The sequence below is a fragment of the Oncorhynchus gorbuscha genome, linkage group LG21 (genome assembly GCF_021184085.1).
Source record: "Oncorhynchus gorbuscha isolate QuinsamMale2020 ecotype Even-year linkage group LG21, OgorEven_v1.0, whole genome shotgun sequence".
In the NCBI taxonomy this organism is placed as follows: domain Eukaryota; kingdom Metazoa; phylum Chordata; class Actinopteri; order Salmoniformes; family Salmonidae; genus Oncorhynchus; species Oncorhynchus gorbuscha.
Genome location: NC_060193.1, coordinates 2,027,611 through 2,048,548, shown reverse-complemented (window position 1 = coordinate 2,048,548; position 20,938 = coordinate 2,027,611). Strand labels below are relative to the sequence as shown.

Here is a 20,938-nt window from a genome sequence, read left to right as displayed (position 1 = left end):
TACAGGTGATCATGATGAATAACAGATGGGCTACAGGTGATCATGATGAATAACAGATGGGGTACAGGTGATCATGCTGAATGACAGATGGGGTACAGGTAATCATGATGAGTTACAGGTGATCGTGCTGAATGACAGATGGGATACAGGTGATCATGCTGAATAACAGATGGGCTACAGGTGATCATGATGAATAACAGATGGGATACAGGTGATCATGATGAATAACAGATGGGATACAGGTGATCATGATGAATAACAGATGGGATACAGGTGATCATGATGAATAACAGATGGGCTACAGGTGATCATATTGAATAACAGATGGGCTACAGGTGATCATGATGAATAACAGATGGGCTACAGGTGATCATGATGAATAACAGATGGGCTACAGGTCATCATGATGAATAATGGATGTGTAACAGGTGATCATGATGAATAACAGATGGGCTACAGGTGATCATGATGAATGACAGATGGGCTACAGGTGATCATGATGAATAACAGATGGGATACAAGTGATCATGCTGAATGACAGATGGGATACAGGTGATCATATTGAATAACAGATGGGCTACAGGTGATCATGATGAATAACAGATGGGATACAGGTGATCATGATGAATAACAGATGGGCTACAGGTGATCATGATGAATAACAGATGGGATACAGCTGAAAATGATGAATAACAGTTGGGATACAGGTGATCATGCTGAATAACAGATGGGCTACAGGTGATCATGATGAATAACAGATGGGATACAGGTGATCATGATGAATAACAGATGGGCTACAGGTGATCATGATGAATAACAGATGGGATACAGGTGATCATGCTGAATAACAGATGGGCTACAGGTGATCATGCTGAATAACAGATGGGATACAGGTGATCATGGTGAATAACATATGGGATACAGGTGATCATGCTGAATAACAGATGGGTTACAGGTGATCATGCTGATTGGCAGATGGGCTACACGTGATCATGATGAATAACAGATGGGCTTCAGGTGTTCATGATTAATAACAGATGGGCTACAGGTGATCATGATGAATAACAGATGGGATACAGGTGATCATGATGAATAACAGATGGACTACAGGTGATCATGATGAATAACAGATGGGCTACAGGTGATCATGATGAATGACAGATGGGCTATAGGTGATCATGCTGAATAATAGATGGGCTACAGGTGGTCATGATGAATAACGGATGGGATACAGGTGATCATGATGAATAACAGATGGGCTTCAGGTGTTCATGCTGAATAACAGATGGGCTACAGGTGATCATGATGAATAACAGATGGGATACATGTGATCATGCTGAATAACAGATGGGCTACAGGTGATCATGCTGAAAAACAGATGGGATACAGTTGATCATGCTGAATAACAGATGGGTTACAGGTGATCATGCTGAATAACAGATGGGCTACAGGTGATCATGCTGAATAACATATGGGATACAGGTGATCATGATGAATAACAGATGGGCTACAGGTGATCATGCTGAATAACATATGGGATACAGGTGATCATGCTGAATGACAGATGGGCTACAGGTGATCATGCTGAATGACAGATGGGCTACAGGTGATCATGATGAATAACATATGGGATACAGGTGATCATGCTGAATGACGGATGGGATACAGGTGATCATGCTGAATAACAGATGGGCTACAGGTGATCATGCTGAATAACATATGGGATACAGGTGATCATGCTGAATGACAGATGGGCTACAGGTGATCATGCTGAATGACAGATGGGCTACAGGTGATCATGCTGAATGACAGATGGGATACAGGTGATCATGCTGAATGACAGATGGGCTACAGGTGATCCTGCTGAATAAAAGATGGGCTACAGGTGATCACGATGAATAACAGATGGGATACAGGTGATCATGATGAATAACAGATGGGCTACAGGTGATCATGATGAATAACAGATGGGCTACAGGTGATCATGATGAATAACAGATGGGGTACAGGTGATCATGCTGAATGACAGATGGGGTACAGGTAATCATGATGAGTTACAGGTGATCGTGCTGAATGACAGATGGGATACAGGTGATCATGCTGAATAACAGATGGGCTACAGGTGATCATGATGAATAACAGATGGGATACAGGTGATCATGATGAATAACAGATGGGATACAGGTGATCATGATGAATAACAGATGGGATACAGGTGATCATGATGAATAACAGATGGGCTACAGGTGATCATATTGAATAACAGATGGGCTACAGGTGATCATGATGAATAACAGATGGGCTACAGGTGATCGTGATGAATAACAGATGGGCTATAGGTCATCATGATGAATAATGGATGTGTAACAGGTGATCATGATGAATAACAGATGGGCTACAGGTGATCATGATGAATGACAGATGGGCTACAGGTGATCATGATGAATAACAGATGGGATACAAGTGATCATGCTGAATGACAGATGGGATACAGGTGATCATATTGAATAACAGATGGGCTACAGGTGATCATGATGAATAACAGATGAGATACAGGTGATCATGATGAATAACAGATGGGCTACAGGTGATCATGATGAATAACAGATGGGATACAGCTGAAAATGATGAATAACAGATGGGATACAGGTGATCATGCTGAATAACAGATGGGCTACAGGTGATCATGCTGAATAACAGATGGGTTACAGGTGATCATGCTGAATGGCAGATGGGCTACACGTGATCATGATGAATAACAGATGGGCTTCAGGTGTTCATGATTAATAACATATGGGCTACAGGTGATCATGATGAATAACAGATGGGCTACAGGTGATCATGATGAATAACAGATGGGTTACAGGTGATCATGATGAATAACAGATGGGCTACAGGTGATCATGCTGAATAACATATGGGATACAGGTGATCATGCTGAATGACAGATGGGCTACAGGTGATCATGCTGAATGACAGATGGGCTACAGGTGATCATGCTGAATGACAGATGGGATACAGGTGATCATGCTGAATGACAGATGGGCTACAGGTGATCATGCTGAATAAAAGATGGGCTACAGGTGATCATGCTGAATGACAGATGGGATACAGGTGATCATGCTGAATAACAGATGGGCTACAGGTGATCATGATGTTTAACATATGAGATACAGGTGATCATATTGAATAACAGATGGGATACAGGTGATCATATTGAATAACAAATGGGATACAGGTGATCATATTGAATAACAGATGGGCTACAGGTGATCATGATGAATAACAGATGGGCTACAGGTGATCATGATGAATGACAGATGGGATACAGCTGATCATGGTGAATAACAGATGGGATACAGGTGATCATGCTGAATAACAGATGGGCTACAGGTGATCATGATGAATAACAGATGGGCTACAGGTGATCATGATGAATAACAGATGGGATACAGGTGATCATGATGAATAACAGATGGGCTACAGGTGGTCATGATGAATAACAGATGGGCTACAGGTGATCATGCTGAATGACAGATGGGATACAGGTGATCATGATGAATAACAGATGGGCTACAGGTGATCATGGTGAATAACAGATGGGCTACAGGTGATCATGATGAATAACAGATGGGGTACAGGTGATCATGCTGAATGACAGATGGGGTACAGGTAATCATGATGAGTTACAGGTGATCGTGCTGAATGACAGATGGGATACAGGTGATCATGCTGAATAACAGATGGGCTACAGGTGATCATGATGAATAACAGATGGGATACAGGTGATCATGATGAATAACAGATGGGATACAGGTGATCATGATGAATAACAGATGGGATACAGGTGATCATGATGAATAACAGATGGGCTACAGGTGATCATATTGAATAACAGATGGGCTACAGGTGATCATGATGAATAACAGATGGGCTACAGGTGATCATGATGAATAACAGATGGGCTACAGGTCATCATGATGAATAATGGATGTGTAACAGGTGATCATGATGAATAACAGATGGGCTACAGGTGATCATGATGAATAACAGATGGGATACAAGTGATCATGCTGAATGACAGATGGGATACAGGTGATCATGATGAATGACAGATGGGATACAAGTGATCATGCTGAATGACAAATGGGATACAGGTGATCATGCTGAATAACAGATGGGCTACAGGTGATCATGATGAATAACAGATGGGATACAGGTGATCATGATGAATAACAGATGGGCTACAGGTGATCATGATGAATAACAGATGGGATACAGCTGAAAATGATGAATAACAGTTGGGATACAGGTGATCATGCTGAATAACAGATGGGCTACAGGTGATCATGATGAATAACAGATGGGATACAGGTGATCATGATGAATAACAGATGGGCTACAGGTGATCATAATGAATAACAGATGGGATACAGGTGATCATAATGAATAACAGATGGGATACAGGTGATCATGCTGAATAACAGATGGGCTACAGGTGATCATGCTGAATAACAGATGGGATACAGGTGATCATGGTGAATAACATATGGGATACAGGTGATCATGCTGAATAACAGATGGGTTACAGGTGATCATGCTGAATGGCAGATGGGCTACACGTGATCATGATGAATAACAGATGGGCTTCAGGTGTTCATGATTAATAACAGATGGGCTACAGGTGATCATGATGAATAACAGATGGGATACAGGTGATCATGATGAATAACAGATGGACTACAGGTGATCATGATGAATAACAGATGGGCTACAGGTGATCATGATGAATGACAGATGGGCTATAGGTGATCATGCTGAATAATAGATGGGCTACAGGTGGTCATGATGAATAACGGATGGGCTTCAGGTGTTCATGCTGAATAACAGATGGGCTACAGGTGATCATGATGAATAACAGATGGGATACACGTGATCATGATGAATAACATATGGGATACAGGTGATCATGATGAATAATGGATGTGTAACAGGTGATCATGATGAATAACAGATGGGATACAGGTGATCATGATGAATAATGGATGTGTAACAGGTGATCATGATGAATAACAGATGGGATACAGGTGATCATGATGAATGACAGATGGGATACAGGTGATCGTATTGAATAACAGATGGGCTACAGGTGATCATGATGAATAACAGATGGGCTACAGGTGATCATGATGAATAATGGATGTGTAACAGGTGATCATGATGAATAACAGATGGGCTACAGGTGATCACGGTGAATAACAGATGGGATACAGGTGATCATGATGAATAACAGATGGGCCACAGGTGATCATGATGAATAACAGATGGGCCACAGGTGATCATGATGAATAACAGATGGGATACAGGTGATCATGCTGAACAACAGATGGGCTAAAGGTGATCATGATGAATAGCAGATGGGCTACAGGTGATCATGATGAATAACATATGGGATACAGGTGATCATGCTGAATGACAGATGGGCTACAGGTGATCATGCTAAATGACAGATGGGCTACAGGTGATCATGCTGAATAACAGATGGGATACAGGTGATCATGATGAATGACAGATGGGATACAGGTGATCATGCTGAATAACAGATGGGCTACAGGTGATCATGCTGAATAACAGATGGGATACAGGTGATCATGATGAATAACCGATGGGATACAGGTGATCATGATGAATAAGATATGGGCTACAGGTGATCATGATGAATAACAGATGGGCTACAGGTGATCATGATGAATAACAGATGGGCTACAGGTGATCATGATGAATAACAGATGGGCTACAGGTGATCATGATGAATAACATATGGGATACAGGTGATCATGCTGAATGACAGATGGGCTACAGGTGATCATGCTGAATAACAGATGGGCTACAGGTGATCATGATGAATAACAGATGGGCTACAGGTGATGATGATGAATAACAGATCGGCTACAGGTGATCATGCTGAATAACAGATGAGATACAGGTGATCATATTGAATAACAGATGGACTACAGGTGATCATGATGAATAACAGATGAGTTACAGGTGATCATGCTGAATGACAGATGGGATACAGGTGATCATGCTGAATGACAGATGGGCTACAGGTGATCATGCGGAATAACAGATGGGCTACAGGTGATCATGCTGAATGACAGATGGGATACAGGTGATCATGCTGAATAACAGATGGGCTACAGGTGATCATGATGTTTAACAGATAGGATACAGTTGATCATATTGAATAACAGATGGGCTACAGGTGATCATATTGAATAACAGATGGGATACAGGTGATCATATTGAATAACAGATGGGCTACAGGTGATCATGATGAATAACAGATGGGCTACAGGTGATCATGATGAATGACAGATAGGCTACAGGTGATCATGCTGAATAACAGATGGGCTACAGGTGATCATTATGAATAACAGATGGGATACAGGTGATCATGCTGAATGACAGATGGGTTACAGGTTATCATGATGAATAACAGATGGGATACAGGTGATCATGATGAATAACAGATGGACTACAGGTGATCATGATGAATAACAGATGGACTACAGGTGATCATGATGAATAACAGATGGGCTACAGGTGATCATGATGAATAACAGATGGGCCACAGGTGATCATGATGAATAACCGATGGGCTACAGGTGATCATGATGAATAACAGATGGGCTACAGGTGATCATGATGAATAATGGATGTGTAACAGGTGATCATGATGAATAACAGATGGGCTACAGGTGATCATGATGAATAACAGATGGGCTATAGGTGATCATGCTGAATAATATATGGGTTACAGGTGATCATGCTGAATGACAGATGGGATACAGGTGATCATGATGAATAACAGATGAGCTACAGGTGATCATGCTGAATAACAGATGTGCTACAGGTGATCATGATGAATAACATATGGGATAAAGGTGACCATGCTGAATAACAGATGGGCTACAGGTGATCATGCTGAAAAACAGATGGGATACAGTTGATCATGCTGAATAACAGATGGGTTACAGGTGATCATGCTGAATAACAGATGGGATACAGGTGATCATGCTGAATGACAGATGGGCTACAGGTGATCATGCTGAATGACAGATGGGCTACAGATGGGCTACAGGTGATCATGATGAATAACAGATGGGCTACAGGTGATCATGCTGAATAACAGATGGGATACAGGTGACCATGCTGAATGACAGATGGGCTACAGGTGATCATGCTGAATGACAGATGGGCTACAGGTGATCATGATGAATAACAGATGGGATACAGGTGATCATGATGAATAACAGATGGGATACAGGTGATCATGATGAATAACAGATGGGATACAGGTGATCATGATGAATAACAGATGGGATACAGGTGATCATGATGAATAACAGATGGGCTACAGGTGATCATATTGAATAACAGATGGGCTACAGGTGATCATGATGAATAACAGATGGGCTACAGGTGATCATGATGAATAACAGATGGGCTACAGGTCATCAAGATGAATAATGGATGTGTAACAGGTGATCATGATGAATAACAGATGGGCTACAGGTGATCATGATGAATAACAGATGGGATACAAGTGATCATGCTGAATGACAGATGGGATACAGGTGATCATGATGAATGACAGATGGGATACAAGTGATCATGCTGAATGACAAATGGGATACAGGTGATCATGCTGAATAACAGATGGGCTACAGGTGATCATGATGAATAACAGATGGGATACAGGTGATCATGATGAATAACAGATGGGCTACAGGTGATCATGATGAATAACAGATGGGATACAGCTGAAAATGATGAATAACAGTTGGGATACAGGTGATCATGCTGAATAACAGATGGGCTACAGGTGATCATGATGAATAACAGATGGGATACAGGTGATCATGATGAATAACAGATGGGCTACAGGTGATCATAATGAATAACAGATGGGCTACAGGTGATCATAATGAATAACAGATGGGATACAGGTGATCATGCTGAATAACATATGGGATACAGGTGATCATGCTGAATAACAGATGGGTTACAGGTGATCATGCTGAATGGCAGATGGGCTACACGTGATCATGATGAATAACAGATGGGCTTCAGGTGTTCATGATTAATAACAGATGGGCTACAGGTGATCATGATGAATAACAGATGGGATACAGGTGATCATGATGAATAACAGATGGACTACAGGTGATCATGATGAATAACAGATGGGCTACAGGTGATCATGATGAATGACAGATGGGCTATAGGTGATCATGCTGAATAATAGATGGGCTACAGGTGGTCATGATGAATAACGGATGGGCTTCAGGTGTTCATGCTGAATAACAGATGGGCTACAGGTGATCATGATGAATAACAGATGGGATACACGTGATCATGATGAATAACATATGGGATACAGGTGATCATGATGAATAATGGATGTGTAACAGGTGATCATGATGAATAACAGATGGGATACAGGTGATCATGATGAATAATGGATGTGTAACAGGTGATCATGATGAATAACAGATGGGATACAGGTGATCATGATGAATGACAGATGGGATACAGGTGATCGTATTGAATAACAGATGGGCTACAGGTGATCATGATGAATAACAGATGGGCTACAGGTGATCATGATGAATAATGGATGTGTAACAGGTGATCATGATGAATAACAGATGGGCTACAGGTGATCACGGTGAATAACAGATGGGATACAGGTGATCATGATGAATAACAGATGGGCCACAGGTGATCATGATGAATAACAGATGGGCCACAGGTGATCATGATGAATAACAGATGGGATACAGGTGATCATGCTGAACAACAGATGGGCTAAAGGTGATCATGATGAATAACAGATGGGCTACAGGTGATCATGATGAATAACATATGGGATACAGGTGATCATGCTGAATGACAGATGGGCTACAGGTGATCATGCTGAATAACATATGGGATACAGGTGATCATGCTGAATGACAGATGGGCTACAGGTGATCATGCTGAATGACAGATGGGCTACAGGTGATCATGATGAATAACATATGGGATACAGGTAATCATGCTGAATGACAGATGGGATACAGGTGATCATGCTGAATAACAGATGGGCTAAAGGTGATCATGATGAATAACAGATGGGCTACAGGTGATCATGATGAATAACATATGGGATACAGGTGATCATGCTGAATGACAGATGGGCTACAGGTGATCATGCTAAATGACAGATGGGCTACAGGTGATCATGCTGAATAACAGATGGGATACAGGTGATCATGATGAATAACAGATGGGCTACAGGTGATCATGCTGAATAACATATGGGATACAGGTGATCATGCTGAATGACAGATGGGCTACAGGTGATCATGCTGAATGACAGATGGGCTACAGGTGATCATGATGAATAACATATGGGATACAGGTAATCATGCTGAATGACAGATGGGATACAGGTGATCATGCTGAATAACAGATGGGCTACAGGTGATCATGCTGAATAACAGATGGGATACAGGTGATCATGATGAATAACATGATGAATGGGATACAGGTGATCATGATGAATAAGATATGGGCTACAGGTGATCATGATGAATAACATATGGGATACAGGTGATCATGATGAATGACAGATGGGCTACAGGTGATCATGCTGAATAACAGATGGGCTACAGGTGATCATGATGAATAACAGATGGGCTACAGGTGATGATGATGAATAACAGATCGGCTACAGGTGATCATGCTGAATAACAGATGAGATACAGGTGATCATATTGAATAACAGATGGACTACAGGTGATCATGATGAATAACAGGTGAGTTACAGGTGATCATGCTGAATGACAGATGGGATACAGGTGATCATGCTGAATGACAGATGGGCTACAGGTGATCATGCTGAATAACAGATGGGCTACAGGTGATCATGCTGAATGACAGATGGGATACAGGTGATCATGCTGAATAACAGATGGGCTACAGGTGATCATGATGTTTAACAGATAGGATACAGTTGATCATATTGAATAACAGATGGGCTACAGGTGATCATATTGAATAACAGATGGGATACAGGTGATCATATTGAATAACAGATGGGCATGATGAATAACAGATGGGCTACAGGTGATCATGATGAATAACAGATGGGCTACAGGTGATCATGATGAATAACAGATGGGCTACAGGTGATCATGCTGAATAACAGATGGGCTACAGGTGATCATTATGAATAACAGATGGGATACAGGTGATCATGCTGAATGACAGATGGGTTACAGGTTATCATGATGAATAACAGATGGGATACAGGTGATCATGATGAATAACAGATGGACTACAGGTGATCATGATGAATAACAGATGGACTACAGGTGATCATGATGAATAACAGATGGGCTACAGGTGATCATGATGAATAACAGATGGGCCACAGGTGATCATGATGAATAACCGATGGGCTACAGGTGATCATGATGAATGACAGATGGGATACAGGTGATCATGATGAATAACAGATGAGCTACAGGTGATCATGCTGAATAACAGATGGGATACAGCTGATCATGCTGAATAACAGATGTGCTACAGGTGATCATGATGAATAACATATGGGATAAAGGTGACCATGCTGAATAACAGATGGGCTACAGGTGATCATGCTGAAAAACAGATGGGATACAGTTGATCATGCTGAATAACAGATGGGTTACAGGTGATCATGCTGAATAACAGATGGGATACAGGTGATCATGCTGAATGACAGATGGGCTACAGGTGATCATGCTGAATGACAGATGGGCTACAGGTGATCATGATGAATAACAGATGGGCTACAGGTGATCATGCTGAATAACAGATGGGATACAGGTGACCATGCTGAATGACAGATGGGCTACAGGTGATCATGCTGAATGACAGATGGGCTACAGGTGATCATGATGAATAACAGATGGGCTACAGGTGATCATGATGAATAACAGATGGGATACAGGTGATCATGCTGAATAACAGATGGGATACAGGTGACCATGCTGAATAACAGATGGGGTACAGGTGATCATGCTGAACAACAGATGGGCTACAAGTGATCATGATGAATAACAGATGGGCTACAGGTGATCATGATGAATAACATATGGGATACAGGTGATCATGCTGAATGACAGATGGGCTACAGGTGATCATGCTAAATGACAGATGGGCTACAGGTGATCATGCTGAATAACAGATGGGATACAGGTGATCATGATGAATAACAGATGGGCTACAGGTGATCATGCTGAATAACATATGGGATACAGGTGATCATGCTGAATGACAGATGGGCTACAGGTGATCATGCTGAATGACAGATGGGCTACAGGTGATCATGATGAATAACAGATGGGATACAGGTGAACATGCTGAATGACAGATGGGATACAGGTGATCATGGTGAATAACATATGGGATACAGGTGATCATGCTGAATAACAGATGGGTTACAGGTGATCATGATGAATAACCGATGGGCTACAGGTGATCATGATGAATAACAGATGGGCTACAGGTGATCATGATGAATAATGGATGTGTAACAGGTGATCATGATGAATAACAGATGGGCTACAGGTGATCATGATGAATGACAGATGGGCTATAGGTGATCATGATGAATAACAGATGAGCTACAGGTGATCATGCTGAATAACAGATGGGATACAGCTGATCATGCTGAATAACAGATGTGCTACAGGTGATCATGATGAATAACATATGGGATAAAGGTGACCATGCTGAATAACAGATGGGCTACAGGTGATCATGCTGAAAAACAGATGGGATACAGTTGATCATGCTGAATAACAGATGGGTTACAGGTGAACATGCTGAATAACAGATGGGATACAGGTGATCATGCTGAATGACAGATGGGCTACAGGTGATCATGCTGAATGACAGATGGGCTACAGATGATCATGATGAATAACAGATGGGCTACAGGTGATCATGCTGAATAACAGATGGGATACAGGTGACCATGCTGAATGACAGATGGGCTACAGGTGATCATGCTGAATGACAGATGGGCTACAGGTGATCATGATGAATAACAGATGGGATACAGGTGATCATGATGAATGACAGATGGGCTATAGGTGATCATGCTGAATAATAGATGGGTTACAGGTGATCATGCTGAATGGCAGATGGGCTACACGTGATCATGATGAATAACAGATGGGCTTCAGGTGTTCATGATTAATAACAGATGGGCTACAGGTGATCATGATGAATAACAGATGGGATACAGGTGATCATGATGAATAACAGATGGACTACAGGTGATCATGATGAATAACAGATGGGCTACAGGTGATCATGATGAATGACAGATGGGATACAGGTGATCATGATGAATAATGGATGTGTAACAGGTGATCATGATGAATAACAGATGGGATACAGGTGATCATGATGAATAATGGATGTGTAACAGGTGAACATGATGAATAACAGATGGGATACAGGTGATCATGATGAATGACAGATGGGATACAGGTGATCGTATTGAATAACAGATGGGCTACAGGTGATCATGATGAATAACAGATGGGCTACAGGTGATCATGATGAATAATGGATGTGTAACAGGTGATCATGATGAATAACAGATGGGCTACAGGTGATCACGGTGAATAACAGATGGGCTACAGGTGATCATGATGAATAACAGATGGGATAGAGGTGATCATGATGAATAACAGATGGGCCACAGGTGATCATGATGAATAACAGATGGGATACAGGTGATCATGCTGAACAACAGATGGGCTAAAGGTGATCATGATGAATAACAGATGGGCTACAGGTGATCATGATGAATAACATATGGGATACAGGTGATCATGCTGAATGACAGATGGGCTACAGGTGATCATGCTAAATGACAGATGGGCTACAGGTGATCATGCTGAATAACAGATGGGATACAGGTGATCATGATGAATAACAGATGGGCTACAGGTGATCATGCTGAATAACATGTGGGATACAGGTGATCATGCTGAATGACAGATGGGCTACAGGTGATCATGCTGAATGACAGATGGGCTACAGGTGATCATGATGAATGACAGATGGGCTACAGGTGATCATGATGAATAACATATGGGATACAGGTGATCATGCTGAATGACAGATGGGATACAGGTGATCATGCTGAATAACAGATGGGCTACAGGTGATCATGCTGAATAACAGATGGGATACAGGTGATCATGATGAATAACAGATGGGATACAGGTGATCATGATGAATAACAGATGGGCCACAGGTGATCATGATGAATTACAGATGGGATACAGGTGATCATGCTGAACAACAGATGGGCTAAAGGTGATCATGATGAATAACAGATGGGCTACAGGTGATCATGATGAATAACATATGGGATACAGGTGATCATGCTGAATGACAGATGGGCTACAGGTGATCATGCTAAATGACAGATGGGCTACAGGTGATCATGCTGAATAACAGATGGGCTACAGGTGATCATGCTGAATAACATATGGGATACAGGTGATCATGCTGAATGACAGATGGGCTACAGGTGATCATGCTGAATGACAGATGGGCTACAGGTGATCATGATGAATAACATATGGGATACAGGTGATCATGCTGAATGACAGATGGGATACAGGTGATCATGCTGAATAACAGATGGGCTACAGGTGATCATGCTGAATAACAGATGGGATACAGGTGATCATGATGAATAACAGATGGGATACAGGTGATCATGATGAATAAGATATGGGCTACAGGTGATCATGATGAATAACAGATGGGCTACAGGTGATCATGATGAATAACAGATGGGCTACAGGTGATCATGATGAATAACAGATGGGCTACAGGTGATCATGATGAATAACATATGGGATACAGGTGATCATGCTGAATGACAGATGGGCTACAGGTGATCATGCTGAATAACAAATGGGCTACAGGTGATCATGATGAATAACAGATGGGCTACAGGTGATGATGATGAATAACAGATCGGCTACAGGTGATCATGCTGAATAACAGATGAGATACAGGTGATCATATTGAATAACAGATGGACTACAGGTGATCATGATGAATAACAGATGAGTTACAGGTGATCATGCTGAATGACAGATGGGATACAGGTGATCATGCTGAATGACAGATGGGCTACAGGTGATCATGCTGAATAACAGATGGGCTACAGGTGATCATGCTGAATGACAGATGGGATACAGGTGATCATGCTGAATAACAGATGGGCTACAGGTGATCATGATGTTTAACAGATAGGATACAGTTGATCATATTGAATAACAGATGGGCTACAGGTGATCATATTGAATAACAGATGGGATACAGGTGATCATATTGAATAACAGATGGGCTACAGGTGATCATGATGAATGACAGATGGGCTACAGGTGATCATGCTGAATAACAGATGGGCTACAGGTGATCATTATGAATAACAGATGGGATACAGGTGATCATGCTGAATGACAGATGGGTTACAGGTTATCATGATGAATAACAGATGGGATACAGGTGATCATGATGAATAACAGATGGACTACAGGTGATCATGATGAATAACAGATGGACTACAGGTGATCATGATGAATAACAGATGGGCTACAGGTGATCATGATGAATATCAGATGGGCCACAGGTGATCATGATGAATGGGCTACAGGTGATCATGATGAATAACAGATGGGCTACAGGTGATCATGATGAATAATGGATGTGTAACAGGTGATCATGATGAATAACAGATGGGCTACAGGTGATCATGCTGAATGACAGATGGGCTACAGGTGATCATGATGAATAACAGATGGGCTACAGGTGATCATGCTGAATAACAGATGGGATACAGGTGACCATGCTGAATGACAGATGGGCTACAGGTGATCATGCTGAATGACAGATGGGCTACAGGTGATCATGATGAATAACAGATGGGATACAGGTGATCATGCTGAATAACAGATGGGATACAGGTGACCATGCTGAATAACAGATGGGGTACAGGTGATCATGCTGAACAACAGATGGGCTACAAGTGATCATGATGAATAACAGATGGGCTACAGGTGATCATGATGAATAACATATGGGATACAGGTGATCATGCTGAATGACAGATGGGATACAGGTGATCATGCTACATGACAGATGGGCTACAGGTGATCATGCTGAATAACAGATGGGATACAGATGACCATGCTGAATAACAGATTGGCTAAATGGTGATCATATTGAATAACAGATGGGATACAGGTGATCACGATGAATAACAGATGGGCTACAGGTGATCGTATTGAATAACAGATGGGCTACAGGTGATCATGATGAATAACAGATGGGCTACAGGTGATGATGATGAATAACACATCGGCTACAGGTGATCATGCTGAATAACAGATGGGATACAGGTGATCATATTGAATAACAGATGGACTACAGGTGATCATGATGAATAACAGATGAGTTACAGGTGATCATGATGAATGACAGATGGGATACAGGTGATCATGCTGAATGACAGATGGGATACAGGTGATCATGCTGAATAACATATGGAATACAGGTGATCATGATGAATAACAGATGGGATATAGGTGATCATGCTGAATAACAGATGGGCTACAGGTGATCATGCTGAATGACAGATGGGACACAGGTGATCATGCTGAATAACAGATGGGCTACAGGTGATCATGCTGAATAACAGATGGGATACAGGTGATCATGCTGAATGACAGATGGGGTACAGGTGATGATGATGAATAACAGATGGGATACAGGTTATCATGATGAATAACAGATGGGCCACAGGTGATCATAATGAATAACAGATGGGATACAGGTGATCATGCTGAACAACAGATGGGTTACAGGTGATCATGCTGAATGACAGATGGGATACAGGTGATCATGCTGAATAACAGATGGGCTACAGGTGATCATATTAAATAACAGATGGGCTACAGGTGATCATGATGAATGACAGATGGGATACAGGTGATCATTATGAATAACAGATGGGCTACAGGTGATCATGCTGAATAACAGATGGGCTACAGGTGATCATGCTGAATAACAGATGGGATACAGGTGATCATGATGAATAACAGATGGGCTACAGGTGATCATGATGAATAACAGATGGGCTACAGGTGATCATGATGAATAACAGATGGGCTACAGGTGATCATGATGAATAACAGGTGGGATACAGGTGATCATGCTGAATGACAGATGGGCTACAGGTGATCATGCTGAATGACAGATGGGCTACAGGTGATCATGCTGAATAACAGATGGGATACAGGTCACCATGCTGAATAACAGATGGGTTACAGTAAGTCGCTCTGGATAAGAGCGTCTGCTAAATGACTTAAATGTAAAAATGTAAGTTGATCATGCTGAATAACAGATGGGCTACAGGTGATCATGATGTTTAACAGATGGGATACAGGTGATCATATTGAATAACAGATGGGCTACAGGTGATCATGATGAATAACAGATGGGCTACAGGTGATCATATTAAATAACAGATGGGCTACAGGTGATCATGCTGAATAACAGATGGGCTACAGGTGATCATATTAAATAACAGATGGGCTACAGGTGATCATGATGAATGACAGAAGGGCTACAGGTGATCATGCTGAATGACAGATGGGCTACAGGTGATCATGCTGAATAACAGATGGGATACAGGTGATCATGCTGAATAACAGATGGGATACAGGTGATCATGCTGAATGACAGATGGGCTACAGGTGATCATGCTGAATGACAGATGGGCTACAGGTGATCATGATGAATAACAGATGGGCTACAGGTGATCATGCTGAATAACAGATGGGATACAGATGACCATGCTGAATAACAGATGGGATAAATGGTGATCATATTGAATAACAGATGGGATACAGGTGATCACGATGAATAACAGATGGGCTACAGGTGATCGTATTGAATAACAGATGGGCTACAGGTGATCATGATGAATAACAGATGGGCTACAGGTGATGATGATGAATAACAGATCGGCTACAGGTGATCATGCTGAATAACAGATGGGATACAGGTGATCATATTGAATAACAGATGGACTACAGGTGATCATGATGAATAACAGATGAGTTACAGGTGATCATGCTGAATGACAGATGGGATACAGGTGATCATGCTGAATAACATATGGAATACAGGTGATCATGATGAATAACAGATGGGATATAGGTGATCATGCTGAATAACAGATGGGCTACAGGTGATCATGCTGAATGACAGATGGGACACAGGTGATCATGCTGAATAACAGATGGGCTACAGGTGATCATGATGAATAACAGACGGGATACAGGTGATCATGATGAATGACAGATGGGATACAGGTGATCATGCTGAATAATAGATGGGTTACAGGTGATCATGCTGAATGACAGATGGGGTACAAGTGATCATGATGAATAACAGATGGGATACAGGTGATCATGATGAATAACAGATGGGTTACAGGTGATCATATTAAATAACAGATGGGATACAGGTGATCATGCTGAATGACAGATGGGCTACAGGTGATCATGATGAATAACAGATGGGATACAGGTGATCATGATGAATAACATATGGGATACAGGTGGTCATATTGAATAACAGATGGACTACAGGTGATCATGATGAATAACAGATGAGTTACAGGTGATCATGATGAATAACAGATGGGATACAGGTGATCATGATGAATAACAGATGGGATATAGGTGATCATGCTGAATAACAGATGGGCTACAGGTGATCATGCTGAATGACAGATGGGACACAGGTGATCATGATGAATAACAGATGGGATATAGGTGATCATGCTGAATAACAGATGGGATATAGGTGATCATGCTGAATAACAGATGGGCTACAGGTGATCATGCTGAATGACAGATGGGACACAGGTGATCATGATGAATAACAGATGGGATATAGGTGATCATGCTGAATAACAGATGGGATATAGGTGATCATGCTGAATAACAGATGGGCTACAGGTGATCATGCTGAATGACAGATGGGACACAGGTGATCATGCTGAATAACAGATGGGCTACAGGTGATCATGATGAATAACAGATGGGATACAGGTGATCATGATGAATGACAGATGGGATACAGGTGATCATGCTGAATAATAGATGGGTTACAGGTGATCATGCTGAATGACAGATGGGGTACAGGTGATCATGATGAATAACAGATGGGATACAGGTGATCATGATGAATAACAGATGGGATACAGGTGATCATGATGAATAACAGATGGGTTACAGGTGATCATATTAAATAACAGATGGGATACAGGTGATCATGCTGAATGACAGATGGGCTACAGGTGATCATGATGAATAACAGATGGAATACAGGTGATCATGATGAATAACAGATGGGATACAGGTGGTCATGATGAATAACAGATGGGCTACAGGTTAAGTGTACCTACCTAAATATTATAGTGGGTTATGAAATTTAAATTGAGTTAAAGGTAACTTCCTGAACTGTTAGCATTAGAACAAAGGTTTACATACATACAATACATACAGTAATACACAGTGTTGGTATTTCATCTGAGTTTCGGATATATTGACCAAATTATCAGGAAAGTTGTGGACATGTTTTCCCTTTACAATTCACCAGAAACAGCTATTTCTTCACAAAGTAAAAAGTCAAAACAGAAAGCAGTGTTTTGAGATAATAACAATTATAATCAGGGTCCTCTGTCCTTGTTCCTTCCAGTCTGGCGTCAAATCACTATCAACAGATTGGAGTTTAACCCATAACATTCTGATTCCAGTCTAGTGACCTTCAACCCAAATGTCCCAGACAGAAGAGTGGAAATCAACCCAGATGTCCAAGACAGAAGAGTGGAAATCAACCCAGATGTCCCAGACAGAAGAGTGGAAATCAACCCAGATGTCCCAGACAGAAGAGTGGAAATCAACCCAAATGTCCCAGACAGAAGAGTGGAAATCAACCCAGATGTCCCAGACAGAAGAGTGGAAATCAACCCAGATGTCCCAGACAGAAGAGTGGAAATCAACCCAGATGTCCCAGACAGAAGAGTGGAAATCAACCCAGATGTCCCAGACAGAACAGTGGAAATCAACCCAGATGTCCCAGACAGAAGAGTGGAAATCAACCCAAATGTCCCAGACAGAAGAGTGGAAATCAACCCAGATGTCCCAGACAGAACAGTGGAAATCAACCCAGATGTCCCAGACAGAAGAGTGGAAATCAACCCAAATGTCCCAGACAGAAGAGTGGAAATCAACCCAGATGTCCCAGACAGAACAGTGGAAATCAAACCAGATGTCCCAGACAGAACGGTGGAAATCGTGTGTATTACAGAAGGTAAAAAGGTAACACATTTTTAAATATGATGAATATTGTTTTAATCTCTCAACTGATTATGCACTTTATTCATTTTAAATATTCCCGGTACAAAGTCAATTCAGGAAGTTAATTGAAATATCATTTCAACTTAAAGGATGATAGAGAGAGATAGAAAAATAGAGGGAGGGGTCTGACTGGATGGGTCCTTAAAAAGGAGAGGAGAGAGAGGAAGAACTCAACTCACAGGCAGGACAGAGAGAGAGAGAGAGAGAGAGAGAGAGAGAGAGAGAGAGAGAGAGAGAGAGAGAGAGAGAGAGAGAGACTAGAACTCATCTTACAGGCAGGACAGAGAGAGAGAAAATAGTGAAAACCTTTGTAGATCTCTGAAGAAGTGAAGTTACAACTAAAGACTTCAGAAGGTGAGATTTCAACATCTGTTCATCTAATACTGTACTTGAGTGCATCCCAAATATAACCATTTTCCCTTTGTAGAGCACTACTTTAGACAAGGGCCCTGGTTATATGTAGCTCTGGTCAAAAGTAGTGCACTACATAGGGAAACTCTGTACTAGAGACACAAATGGGTGAACGTTTTGAACCGAGGAATACCAATTACAGTAGATTAGCCTAGTACATATGAATATGTACTCACAGATTGGGGTCCTCTCTCTCTCTCTGTCTCTCTCTCTCTCTCTCTCTCTCTTTGTCTCTCTCTCTTTGTCTCTCTCTCTCTTTGTCTCTCTCTCTCTCTCTCTCTCTCTCTCTCTCTCTCTCTCTCTCTCTCTCTCTCTCTCTCTCTCTCTCTCTCTCCCCTGTCTCTCTCTCTCTCTCTCTCTCTCTCTCTCTCTCTCTCTCTCTCTCTCTCTAATTCTCTCTCTCTCTCTCTATGTCTCTCTCTCTCTCTCAGGAGACAATCACCATGGCGATGTTGACCACTCTTCTGCTTCTCAGCGCTGTCTTTGCTCTGGGAGATGCAAGGGGTAGCAGAGGTATTCTGACCCAAGGTTTTGTTGACCTGTTCACACTCATCAGATGCAATTTGATGTTATTGTCGCGACCTTAACCCAACACCTAGTGACCTAGATTTTGGCTCGACAGTCACTGAACCCCGAGCTCCTGGTTGGGGCTCCCGTCAGATTCGCTGAAATATAATTCTATATAGATCTGTTGTGGATTCATAGTTCTGAAACTCTATTCAATCCGGTTCGATCAGTTTGAAATTTAAAGGTTCCCTCTTAGATTCACGATACTTTTGAAGAATCTGATTTTGTGGTGGGAACTAACCATTTTGGTATTTAATGTGATCTCTCCCCCCTACAGACTGTGATCGCAGAGCCTGCCCCCCTGGCTGGCCCAGCGATTCGACACACTGCTATCACTACGTCCCCTTCATGACCACATGGCCAGATGCAGAGGTACCTGGATGTCTGCTGTACAT

The 20,938-nt window shown here is 41.8% G+C and overlaps 1 protein-coding gene across 1 annotated transcript in view; it reads left to right on the top strand.

Moving 5' to 3' along the window:
• The first annotated feature begins 19,784 nt into the window (after positions 1–19,784).
• Positions 19,785–20,938, top strand: part of LOC124007679 (galactose-specific lectin nattectin-like) — a 4,700-nt gene continuing 3,546 nt past the window's right edge. The window contains exons 1-3 of the mRNA XM_046318367.1: positions 19,785–19,919; positions 20,408–20,489; positions 20,821–20,915. Of these exons, the coding sequence (XP_046174323.1) occupies positions 20,420–20,489; positions 20,821–20,915 (165 nt within the window). The 5' untranslated portion in view covers positions 19,785–19,919; positions 20,408–20,419. The remainder of the gene's footprint in view (positions 19,920–20,407; positions 20,490–20,820; positions 20,916–20,938) is intronic.